Below are 12,767 nucleotides of genomic sequence, written 5' to 3'. Positions count from 1 at the left end.
GCTTCGAGCATTAGGCAGACCAGCCATGCAATGACCACAATATGAGCAATAATATTTCACTGAAGTCTAGGTCAGGATAGGAAGGGATATCACCAGACTTAGTCAGCAAAACCTGCAGAAGTCAGATATTTGCATCCCAGTGATTGTCGGAATTCAGTGTTTCCCAGTCCGGGCCTCGGGGACCCACAGTCGGTTCATGTTTTTGCTCCCTCCGAGCTCCCTGCCAGACAGTCCACACTTTTGGAGCTGGGAGGGAGCAAAACCATGAACCGACTGTGGGTCCCCGAAGACCGGGTTGGGAAGCACTGTCGTAATAGATTCCCCAAGAAAACCCAAAGAGGCTTGGCTGCGATGATAAAAGTGGGCTTTGCCTCATTCACCACCATGTTCCTGCCGCACAGTATGCCCGGGCTGATGAGGTGGACAAGATGAGGAAGGATTACCTAGACGGGGTCTCCTCCCTCAACGACTTCCTGCAGCTGGCCAATGACAAGATGGTCTCCACAGTGCAAGTGTCCTTCCTGAATGTCAGAGCCTTTGTCCAGGACATGGAGGTAGGTAGCCATCCCTGAGTTTCCATGCCGGTCATTGGCCGCTGGCGCCGGCCTTCCTGCAAACTCTCCTCTGGACGCCTGCAGGACATCAGGCAGAAGCTCCCAGCCGCGGAGGCGCAGTACAAGGCAGCCGCCCGGAGCGCTCAGCTGCTCACCAAAGACAGCCCAGAGAAGGAGGCGGAGCAGATGCTGGCCACCATGGCGACCATGAAGGAGCAGCTGAGCAAGGTGTTCTTTACATTCCAACCCCCCCCCACCCCACCCTGGCGGCAGTCATTGTACTCTGGCTGCCCTCTGAGCTTCTATGTGGCTACGAGCCTGTTGATTAGAATAGTGAATCACAGAATTTGGCTTGCATCGATTTTTCGGTTGTCCTCAATTAATGAAAGCCTGCTCCCTAGCCTGTCTAGACTAACTTTGATATAATGCATCAGTGTACCATGGAAGCCATTATACTGTATATAATTAATGAGACTGGTGCAGCTATTTAAAGAATTAAGCCTGAAAGATGTAGGGCTAGATCTGAACATGCATGTGGTATGAAAGGGCCCTCCCTGTCTCACCCCGCTCGGCTCTCTGTCGCCCCCTGTCTCCAGGTGAGGGAGAAGCACCTGCCCCTGCTCAGGGAGTCCCAGGCCCTCCTGCCCAGCCTGGAGGAGACTGAGAAGCAGATCACTGGTTTCTACCAGGCCGTGGAGAGGGCCAGCAGCATCACAGCGTCCCGGGACTTGGATGCGCCCGGAGACATCAAGCAAAAGTGTCAGGTGAGCAGATAGTGTTGCCATGGATACATGGGACTGGGGGGGGGGACTCCCCTCCCCTCCCTTCATCCCCATCTTGTATTGCATCTGAGGCACTTCTGATGTTTACATCAAACTTATTTCCGACAAACGCTCGTTACATTCATGAACGGCTGGTGCCTTTTTATTAATGAGAAGTTAAATATTGGAGGGATCAGTTAAGAACTGATTGATGCAGGGTAATTAATGGGGTGTGCTGGTAGCCGGAGGCAGGAGCTTAAATGCTGAAAGGAGAAACAGGGTTAAGCCGCATGGCACTGGCAGCAGGGGGCGTCTCAGACCCCGCCGAGCCGGCTTCGGCTAAACAGCGGGCGCCCCTGGCAACTGGGGAAGGCAGTTTATGCAAGTACGGTGTTCATAAGCCGGATCCTGAGGGGGGACAAAGGCTTCGGATTAGCCGCAGTGCTAGCACGTCTAGGGTCACCGTCTGCGGGGCCTGATTACGATCGGTTTAGCGAGCGCCTCCTCCCAGTCACAGCCGGCCTGTGGCACCGGGAGATATCTCAGCTCCAAATCCAGGCCTCGACATAAGATGAATGGCATGGATTGTAATCTGATGGACAGGCTAGTGGGTAAAGGTTTCCGGGATGTGTGGTGGTCTCCATGGGGACCCTTGTGTCAGCCTCTAGAACCTCACAGAATCATACAGGATGGTGTCTTCTTCTGGGGGGGTATATGGCTCAGCAGGCTAGGATGCTGAGCCTGCGATCAGAAGGTTGTTGGCTCAGTTCCCAATGTTGGCTGGGTGATGTAACTGTTGGGCCCTTGAGCGAGGCCCTTATCCCCTAATTGCTCCAACAACCTCATGACCCTGTTCTCCCAAAGACAGAGGTGCACCTCACCTTTATCCAGAGCATCTGTTAAATAAATTCAATGTATGAAGGCTTCCTTGCCCATGCAGAAATATTAACACAGCACTGAGAGGCAGGTAGGCACAAGGATGTGAATGGACTGGCACCGGAGAATGATATTTCATGCGCTCATTGTTGATTCTTCGTGCTCCGCCATGCTTCCGGCCTTGGCCACACAATGCATGCTATGCCCTCACCCCCCCACCCCCCACCCCCCACCCGTGTCCCAGGATCTGGCCGCGCTCCAGCAGATGGGCAGAAAGAGCCTAGCTGCCGTGCAGCAGAGTCAGCAGGACCTGCAGCTCACCGTGGGCTCCAGCAGAGCCCTGCAGGGCTTCGACACGGCACTGCTGCGGCAGAGAGTCAGCGACCTGCAGGCCACCTTGCAGGCAAGAGTCTCCTGGGCCTGGAAGGGGGGGGGGGGAGCCTTTGCGCTCATCCTGCAGCATAAAAACGCCATGTTAGTATATGTTGAGACCTTAGAACCACCTAATGGAACATTTCTGTTCCGCTGTGGCGTGGGGGCACCCATACCAGAGTTACCCTCATGGGCTACCAAATTAATTCTCCCCCCCCTCTGTTGACCTCACTCAGCCTGCAAATTATCATTAATAATGGGGTTTAATTAATATTAAAACACATGAAACGGCTGTGAAGGAAATTAGCAGCCAGTTTGAGGTTTGGTGAATTTGCCTCCCGCATGGAGCCCCTGCAGCCCCCCCAGGGTCCTGCTGATGGGTTTCTGTAGCTCTTTTGAAATGTAATTGAGCAGCGAAGACTAACGTAGGCCTGTGACCCGACAGATGCAAGTTCATGGTCCAGAAGGGACGCTACAGTAATATCATAGATAAAAGCAATTTAATTGACTTGGGAGATGGGATTTGTCTATGAGTAGAGCCTGTTTGGATTGGTGTATAGACAGGATTGGTCCATGGGGGGAGTCTGTTTGGATTGGTGTATAGACAGGATTGGTCCATCGGTGGAGCCTACTTGGATTGGTGTATAGACAGGATTGGTCCATGGGTGGAGCCTGTTTGGATTGGTGTATAGACAGGATTGGTCCATGGGTGGAGCCTGTTTGGATTGGTGTATAGACAGGATTGGTCCATGGGTGGAGCCTGTTTGGATTGGTGTATAGACAGGATTGGTCCATGGGGGGAGTCTGTTTGGATTGGTGTATAGAGAGGATTGGTCCATGGGGGGAGTCTGTTTGGATTGGTGTATAGACAGGATTTGTCCATGGGTGGAGCCTGTTTGGATTGGTGTATAGACAGGATTGGTCCATGGGGGGAGTCTGTTTGGATTGGTGTATAGACAGGATTTGTCCATGGGTGGAGCCTGTTTGGATTGGTGTATAGACAGGATTGGTCCATGGGGGGAGTCTGTTTGGATTGGTGTATAGACAGGATTGGTCCATGGGTGGAGCCTGTTTGGATTGGTGTATAGACAGGATTGGTCCATGGGGGGAGTCTGTTTGGATTGGTGTATAGACAGGATTTGTCCATGGGTGGAGCCTGTTTGGATTGGTGTATAGACAGGATTGGTCCATGGGGGGAGTCTGTTTGGATTGGTGTATAGACAGGATTTGTCCATCGGTGGAGCCTGCTTGGATTGGTGTATAGACAGGATTGGTCCATGGGGGGAGTCTGTTTGGATTGGTGTATAGACAGGATTTGTCCATGGGTGGAGCCTGTTTGGATTGGTGTATAGACAGGATTTGTCCATGGGGGGAGTCTGTTTGGATTAGTGTATAGATAGGATTGGTCCATGGGTGGAGCCTGTTTGGATTGGTGTATAGACAGGATTGGTCCATGGGGGGAGTCTGTTTGGATTGGTGTATAGACAGGATTTGTCCATCAGTGGAGCCTGCTTGGATTGGTGTATAGACAGGATTGGTCCATGGGGGGAGTCTGTTTGGATTGGTGTATAGACAGGATTTGTCCATGGGTGGAGCCTGTTTGGATTGGTGTATAGACAGGATTTGTCCATGGGGGGAGTCTGTTTGGATTAGTGTATAGATAGGATTGGTCCATGGGTGGAGCCTGTTTGGATTGGTGTATAGACAGGATTGGTCCATGGGTGGAGCCTGTTTGGATTGGTGTATAGACAGGATTGGTCCATGGGTGGAGCCTGTTTGGACTGATGTATAGTAGGGCTGCAGCTATCGATTATTTTAGTAATCGAGTATTCTATCGATTAATCGAGTAATCGGATAAGAAATGCTTTTGTCTTACTAAAGAGCAATAGTAACTATTCAAAAAAGAAAAAATAGGCAGGTCCCTTAAACTCATGGTTTTCCTTTTTAGGAACATTTTTAATGATTGAACTGACAAAAGAACTAAACCCTTATAGTACATTTATGTACATATTTGTTTTGTTTTTTAAAAAAAGAAAACACTTTACATGCAAAAAATAATGTCAAATAAAATTACTGAAAAAAGGTATACATATATCTTAAACTAAGGCATAAATTAAAATGGCCTTTACTTTACTTTGTATTCGTGAACATTTATACGAGGCATAAAAAAAAGTTCTGACAGGATTGTATCTCCTGGATGAGGTAGGAATGGTGTGTGCATGTTCATGTGTGTGTAAGTGAATGTGAGTGTGTGTTTAAGTGTGTTAGAGAATGAGTGTGTGTGTGTGAGCCTTTAAAGGAGCAAGTGGCGGTTGCAATGAAGAAGAGTGAGCATATCAACATGCTCAGAACTGAGGCTTGTCCTCCGCTTTGACGCAATGTTTCCTGCTGCAGAAAATAGATGTTCTGATGGTGTAGATGTTGCCGGAACACACAGAAAGCACTTTGCTATTTATATTATATTATTTACATTATTATAATTATGTAATATTATTCATATTAATCTAAATCTGCAAAATAATATTAACACCTTGAAATAGATCTAGTTGAGTACACCCCACGCTCTCCTTTAGACTCACCCCTGCATGCTGCAGGTATCACTGTGACAAAGTCTGACGGCTGCTGTCAGCCTGCTGCAAGTTACCAAATTTAAATATTGTGTCAAACTAAGCTAACAGTTTATCTGCATACAAACAGCTTCTATTTTAACTTGTATAGTTTTACTGTAGCCTTGCTGCTGTGGAAGACAAACGGCGGTGGATGGGAGCAGCTGAAAACATGGCTTTTCTTCACCTTTCAGCGTGTTGAACAGCTGGTTTGATTAAGGACTCTCGCCAGCTCTTTACCAATAAAGCTTTAGTAGCGATTACAAGCACTGCTGTTGTTTTCCTTCACTTCGCCTGAGTTCACCATCTCTGTAACGGAACTGTTAGTGTATAGACAGGCTCCAGCTCCGTGTTAATTAAAGTACGACAGCATCATTTTCACTGCTGTTGTGTTATCAGTGTTTTTGTTGAGGAAAAACAGGGGCTGCTTGGGCTGAATCTTGTTATAATTTTTTCATTCACACATATGCCCATAAATACGTTTCTATCGCAGGTCTATTTTTAGCCGTAAATGTGAGTGAAACGCTCGCGCTTACCTTGTATTGGTTCCGCTCTGTGGACTGGATGCATGGACTGGGTGCTTTCTGTTGAGATGTTGAATCATTGACGTTGTGCTATTGTGGTAAACTAATTCGGTTTTACAGTGGACACACTGTACAGTATTTTCCCTTATCTTTTGTTTGAAATGGTCCCAAACTTTGGACATATTTCATCTTTTTCTCTGACTTTCCTCACTATTTTCCCTGTTTTCCTCCATTGCGCCATAAAATCAAACCTGCTACACATAATGCAGCGTAAACAAACTGTGCGGCAGTAATAATCCTCCGAGTGAAACACGCTGATCACTAAGCAGTACATAGTCGTGCGGATTACACGAAGCATCGAAGCAAAGAATTTGCATCGAGGATTTTTTGTAATCGAGTTATTCGAGTTACTCGATGAAGCCCTAATGTTTAGACAGGATTGGTCCATGGCTGGAGCCTGTTTGGATAGGTGTAGAGACAGGATTGGTCCATGGGCGGAACATGTTTGGGTTATTTTGGAGATGGGATTGGTCCATGAGTAGAGGCAGTTTGGGTCTCATTTTTGGCAGATTGGCTTGTGGGTGGAGCCTATTTGCATCATGGGTGAGATTGATCCAAGGAGAAAACCTTTTTTTTCTATCAGCAAACGGGTGGGATTGGTCCAGTAATGACGGTTTGTGTCATAACCATTGTATGAATATGATGCCCCAGAAATAAACTTTTAGTGCTGAAATACAACCTAAACTTGACTACTTTGCTACTTCATTTTTCACAAACTACTGTATTAAACTCATACCTTGCATTTACTCCACTTGACGAAATTTGTCATTTGCACAAATTGCTATATTAATCTTGTGTTTACACCTCTCTGTTGTGTGTCCTGTGTCCTGTTTGAGCTATGCAATAAGTGTTAGCTGTCTCATGTCATGGTGTCTCCAATGCTAGCAAGCTCTGCCGATAATAATCTCCACCAGCTTAGGTCAGGTGACAGAAATTATTCTAATTTTGGTTCTGGCTCTGATACAGGAAAGGTTTTGATGCATTCAGTTACTTTCCCAAGAAATGATAAGAGTCATCAGGTGATAATCTCGGTTGAGCATGGAGGAGTTTGGGGCCAATAGGGGGCGCACCAGAGATTAATTGCAGGAGTATTTCTGGTCTTCAGACTATGGAGAAGGAATCCAGTGAGTGGAGAAGGCACGTGGAAGCCAACAGCAGCCTGAGGAAGAGGTGGGACGAGTCCCACGCCGAGCTGGAGAAGGTGATGAAGGTGGCCCAGGCTGCACTGAAGGAACAAGGCAACGCAGAAGAGCTGCTGAAGAAGCACACGGTACGGTAATGCCCTCAGCAGGGCGTCTGGCCGTGTCGCTACGGTCACCTGGCGCCAGACGCCCGGTCTCTCATCTCCTCTACTCCACCCCTGCAGGTGTTTTTTGGCCAGCTGGACCAGCGCGTGCTCAATGCCTTCCTAAAGGCCTGCGACGAGCTGACAGACATCCTGCCTGAGCAGGAACAGCAGAGCCTGCAGGAGACCGTCCACAAACTGCACAGGCAGTGGAAGGTAGGGGCCACCTCGGGAGTCTAGACCCCCCTTTGAAGTATTTTTTATGCGGGACGATCCCTGCACACACACGGCTTTCCAACATGGAGATCCACACTGTTTCGACTCTATCTTCTCCCATTTCATTTCTCTGCGCTCCAGCTTTCGGTCAGTTTTTGCTGGCTAAATTTTATTGTGCCTTGTGTTGATACACCCATTGTGGAACACAAATATTATGTTTGACCTGCTGAACCATTTTCAGTTTTAATCACTTTCATAACTGTAGGTAGAATGACATCGCGTAGAGGAAAATTACAGTTCTTACATAATCGAATAATTACCATATAAATAATAATGGCACGGTGAAAACACAGGTCCAGACTTCCTGTTTTGTCTGGTGCAGGCCTAGGTAGTCATAATTATTTTTGATTATTTTTATTTCTCTTGAAAGCTACAATAGTGGACTTTTACTCTGTTAATTAGAAGAAAAATTTTGGGCAAAAATCTTTTTATCTTCATAGACTTGAACATGGTCACCTGGACCAATAAAAATAGCCCCGCCCACGACCAGCTTCTGCCCAGGTCTGGTCTGGCGTATTCTCTGCCTGTTGCCCTGGGTGACGGAAGGGCATGTCTGTCTGCTGTGCTCCCCAGGACGTCCATACTGAGGCGCCGCTCCATCTGCTGAGGCTACGGGTGGAGGCGGAGCGTGAGTGGCTGATGGGGCACCTGCAGGAGTGCCGGGCCGAGCTGGATCGGGAGGAAGAGGCCCTGCCCAGGGCCGGCAGCGAGAGGCTGATCAGGGAACACCGGGTGAGGGGACGCCCAGAGCAGAATAACTAAGATCACGGGTGTCCGTGCCCTAATTGCGAGGCCTCACCGCGGAGGGGATTCTGTGGAAGAAGAGAACAGAGACATCATTTTGAAACAGTTCTCTGATCTCAGTGGCTGTGTGTGTTTCTAGGCTTTCTTTGGCGAGCGAGGCACCCAGTGTGAGAAGAGGCTTCAGTACATGCAGGACCTGTGCCAGAATCTTCCGGACGACGATTCCGGCCGCCGCACCACAGAGAGCGCGGGGGTGGCCTTGGCGAAAATCATGGAGCAGGTGGACAGTACTTATCGGAAGCTGCTGCAGCACCCAGACAAGTGGGAGGAGTTCAGCACCAGGTGAGGGTGGGATGAAGGCGGAGCCATTGTGGCAGGGGTACCACCCCCCATCCCCATAGGCTGCCCTGTAAGAGGGAGAAATACTCTATACCTCACCCCTATCTTACAAACAAGTTACAGGCTTATAGTAAATCAGTCGCATTTTCACTGTACAGTAATTTACAGTGAAAATATGCGGAATCAAGAAAAACAATATAAAAAATATAAAGTATACATCGCTTTAGCCTGCAGGCAACAGACCGCAATGTGTAAACAGTCTGAACGGCCTGATGTTTATCGGATGTAAATATCTATATCAATCCTGTCCAGATATTCTGAGTTCGCGGCCTGGCTCTCATCGAAGGTTGAGCAGCTGGGGCAGCTGCGCAGACAGGCGGGCGACCCAGGCGTTCATGGGCAGGTGAAGGACGCGGTGCAAGTGAGTATGCGCTCTGCGTACAGGAGGGGGGGGGTATGGGCGGGGCATATGGTGTTTTTTCACAGCGGAGTGTTTCACTGGAAATGTTCAAACCTGTAACGTTGACACACGGCTCCTGCTGGGATTTGAACCTACAAACTTGCCCTAAACTATTTTGCTAACCACTGACTTTGGGTGACTCCCCCCCACGCCAACCTCCCCCTGTGTTCCAGGAGCTGCAGCACGAGGCTGAGGAGCAGGAGGAGAAGCTGTGCTGGCTGGAGGCGCGACTGGGAGCATTGCTGGAGGTCTGCTCCGAGAGCGAGGCGCTGAAACAGCAAAGCGCCCTGACACAGCTCTCTGCGGACTACAAATCCCTACTCTCCTCCCTACCTGAGGTGCGCCATCACCCCCCCCCCCCACCCCAGCACTCTGCAGAGAGCTTGTTGAATTGACTGTTGATTTACAATCCCTGCATCCCATAAGCGGGTTGAAGGGGGGACGATTTCTGTACGGCCTCCATAAAGCTTTCCCACTAATTGGACTGTAGGGATTGATTTATGGGTCTTGTCGATTAGAAATATGTGAAGTTGCAAGATGTAATGACACTTTGGGCCAGGACCATGAAAAAGGCTGCCTGAAAGCAGCCGCTGTGATTCCGGAACGTCAGTCAGCGTTATCGGTCCCTGTGAGGACCTCCAGACTGGGCTAGACCATCCCCTGGAGCAGCCTCGGGTATGGAAACCCAACCATGTGGCGAAGCTCAGATTCATTCTTTTTCTGCAGCTGGAGGAGGTGCTGTCCATGGTGGGGAACCGCATTCAGCTCGGCGTGGAGATCCAGCACGCTCTGGAGGAGCTGCAGGAGGTGCAGGAGGAGGTGCGGCTGTCGGCTTCCGCAGCCCTCGACTCCGAGGACGTCAGGCAGGCCCAGCAGCATCTCCTCACCCATCAGGTGCTGATGGACGCCCCGTCCTCCTCGGCTGGACACTAACCATCTTCTGATTGGACAGAAACACCGTCTGCATCGTGATTGGAGTAGAGTAGCAAAGGGAATTTATACGTATCTATTAAAGGCCTGAGGCCTAATACATTTACATAAGATGATTCGTAACCCAAGGTCACATTATGGATGCATCCCTGGCATCGAGGTCCTCTTGGGTGCTCCAGGGATCATTAATGGGAGAAATCGAAGGCCCAGTTCAGCTTGTTTGGTCGCACACATGCAGCATGTTGCGTTACTGTTACGGCGTGTGATTTGCTGTTACTTGCATGCATTTATTAATAAGTTTACATCTGTCAGAGTCTGTGTTTGCAGCTGTTTATGCTGTTTTGCATCCATGGACGTGTTTGTTCACTTGTTTGCTTTTTGTTTCTGTGTCTGTTTTCCGTCTGTACTGGTGTTTGCATTTGCAGGGGAGGGGTAGTCAATTTGCATTTCTGACTACATTAATTTTGCATCTGCCTTTATCTACATTAAATGTATTTCTGCCTTTGTACTTGCATACACATCGTCTTTTCGTTCGCACATTCACATTGGGTTTTTTTTGTGTCTGCCCTGTCCCTGCGTCTGCTCTGTGCTGTCCCACAAACTTACCGCTGCCTTTCTACGTCTGCGTCTGCGTCTGCAGCAACAGATGATGCGCCTGCAGGCCAGGAGGAAGGACGCGGAGCAGCTGGCTTCGCGCTGCCGGCAGTTGCAGACGGAGGGGAAGCCGGACGACACGCTGCGGCAGCAGCTGCAGGTGCTGGAGGACGAGCTCCATGCCGCTGGCCAGACCGCCGAGACGGAGCAGCGCCTCCTACAGGTGACCCCATCCCACCCCAGCTTATGCATGTGTGCCCAGCCAATTTTTCTGCACATGACCGTTATCACAGCTCCCTCTGCTGGATAGTCTGGGCCCTGCCTCCAGAAAGGGAAGCTCCCTTTCAAATCTTGTCACAGTCTACCTCAGACAGAGCCCACTGTACAGCTTTTCATCACTGAGAGTTGGGTCTCAACCTAGAGCTGATATAGAAATACTATGCAGGCGAGAGGTGCCTTCATTTCCGCGTTCTCTCTAATATAGATTTATATGCATTATCTAGTGCCTTAGCATTGATCTGTGACTGTGCCTCCAACATTGATCTTTCTGTGTCTGTGTTCATTAGCCCAGATGACTGATCTATCATGGATTCGCCTGTTGCTTGTCAATAACATCTATATCTGTGTTCCTTGACCTCTAGTTCGTTCCCCCTGGTTATTTTCTTTATCTTCATGCTGTCTTTGCTTTTTGTGTCTGTGTGTTTATGTTCACCTCCTATTTTATTCGTCCTTGTTGCTGTCAGTAATGTGTGTTGGTGTGTCTGTTCTTTTCTGATCTGTTCTTTTCTGACCTATCAAGGTCGGTAATCTGTTCTAATTTTCTTACTCACAGGAGACTCTGGTAGCCTGGCAGGAGATGGAGAGCCAGCAAGGGGCAGCGGAGGACTTTGTGAGCCGTGCTGACTCTGCTCTGGAGAGGGAGCTCACCTTCAGCAGCCTGGAGAGCATGTCGGCTGAGCTGAAACAAACCAAGGTGTGTACAACACTGCCACCTGGTGGGTTGACACAATATGACTCCTTGAAACTTGAATTTGTTGCGCTTAACCCAGCAAATTTCAGAGGACATGTGGGAGGTGCCATGAAAATCAAACACGGGTTCCTGGGCTTAACTGTTTGTCCTTTTGTGCACAGGACCTGTACAGACAGAGTGAGGAGCAGGTTGCAGTTACTGATGGTCTCCTGAAGAGGGCAGTAGAGATCCAGCTTGGATCTGAGAACCAGACGCGGCTACAGCATCGGGCCCAGGAGGTCAAGGAGCAGGTGGAGCGTGTGGGGGCCAGGCTGAGGAAAGAGTGAGTCCCCCCCCTACTTGACGCCCACTTTTCACCGTGTCTTGGGATGACTCCTCCCTTGACTGCAAGGTTCCTGTGTTTCTAACCTTAGCATTGAGACCTTAGAAGCAGCGGTGACTCAGTGGGAGAAGTTTGACCATGAATTTGAGGTCCTCTCCACATGGATCGGCGAGAGGGAGAAGGAACTCGATGCCCTTGCTGCCTCTACTGAACCTCTACATCTGCAAAGAAGTACTGTGAAGGTATGGGAACTTCAGGTCTGGGTTCCCAGTCAGCAGAGCATGCGCGGGGAGAGGGGGAGGGGGGTTGGGGGGGGAGCGCATGCTTGTCAAGATCATCACTTTTCAACAGCCAAGGAGGACAGTCTCTCTCTGCAGTCATTCATAGGCAGTATCTCACTGACTTACAACTGTGAAGTTCCTCACTGTCAATCGGAGCCAAGGTTTCCACTGATTCTCCATCTTCTCCAGCCAGGGCGCGCAGTAGTACTTTTTCCCGATAATGTGGAGTCAGGAATATGTTCCCGTCGCTGTCAGCGAGCCTGAGAGAGTCTCTCTCCCGGTCGTGATCTAGTCTGCAGAAGCCGGCCTACAGGAGAGGGAAGGAGCCCTGACCCAGCTGGAGGCGGAGTCCCAGGCTCTGGGCTGCTTCCTGTCGGCGGGGGAGGCGGCGCGCGTCAAGGCCCGTCTGACGCGGATGGGCCGGTACTGGGAGGAGCTCCGCGGGAGCGTGACGCGATGGGACGAGCAACTGGAGGAGAGTCAGTCCCAGCTGCAGAGGTTCAACGACAGCCTGGAACAGGTACGCTCCCCCCCCACCCCCACCATCTCTGGTTTGCAATCATCTTAAATACCGATGGGAGTTTTTGAAGTGGGGGGCATAAGAGATAAGAGCGGTAATAATTTATACAGCGGGGGGGTCATCTTTACCAATGAAATGTTTTGAAATGGTCATTGACTGGGGAAGGATCATTCCAGACACTAAGCAGCTTTCAATGCCCTTGTGGCCTCCCCCCCCCCCCCCCGCCCATATACACCCCTGGCGCTAAGTCCGGCTTTTCTTGGTGCTGCCACACAAAGGGTGTCGTGTTTACT

General features: G+C 49.7%; 1 protein-coding gene across 10 annotated transcripts in view; it reads left to right on the top strand.

Annotated features, from left to right (window-relative positions):
• The window catches only part of LOC111856664 (nesprin-1-like), a 141,326-nt gene that overhangs the window by 32,281 nt on the left and 96,278 nt on the right, over positions 1 to 12,767 (top strand). For all 10 annotated transcript variants that reach the window (XM_072703134.1, XM_072703135.1, XM_072703138.1 and 7 more), the window contains 16 exons: positions 402 to 554; positions 639 to 782; positions 1,151 to 1,318; positions 2,436 to 2,594; positions 6,859 to 7,023; positions 7,120 to 7,254; positions 7,888 to 8,046; positions 8,198 to 8,400; positions 8,710 to 8,818; positions 9,031 to 9,195; positions 9,584 to 9,751; positions 10,428 to 10,604; positions 11,214 to 11,354; positions 11,513 to 11,673; positions 11,765 to 11,915; positions 12,247 to 12,474. In XM_072703134.1, coding sequence (XP_072559235.1) covers positions 402 to 554; positions 639 to 782; positions 1,151 to 1,318; positions 2,436 to 2,594; positions 6,859 to 7,023; positions 7,120 to 7,254; positions 7,888 to 8,046; positions 8,198 to 8,400; positions 8,710 to 8,818; positions 9,031 to 9,195; positions 9,584 to 9,751; positions 10,428 to 10,604; positions 11,214 to 11,354; positions 11,513 to 11,673; positions 11,765 to 11,915; positions 12,247 to 12,474 — 2,586 coding nt within the window. The remainder of the gene's footprint in view (positions 1 to 401; positions 555 to 638; positions 783 to 1,150; positions 1,319 to 2,435; positions 2,595 to 6,858; positions 7,024 to 7,119; positions 7,255 to 7,887; positions 8,047 to 8,197; positions 8,401 to 8,709; positions 8,819 to 9,030; positions 9,196 to 9,583; positions 9,752 to 10,427; positions 10,605 to 11,213; positions 11,355 to 11,512; positions 11,674 to 11,764; positions 11,916 to 12,246; positions 12,475 to 12,767) is intronic.

Source organism: Paramormyrops kingsleyae, chromosome 19 (assembly GCF_048594095.1).
Source record: "Paramormyrops kingsleyae isolate MSU_618 chromosome 19, PKINGS_0.4, whole genome shotgun sequence".
In the NCBI taxonomy this organism is placed as follows: domain Eukaryota; kingdom Metazoa; phylum Chordata; class Actinopteri; order Osteoglossiformes; family Mormyridae; genus Paramormyrops; species Paramormyrops kingsleyae.
This window is presented reverse-complemented; position numbering and strand designations above follow the sequence as displayed.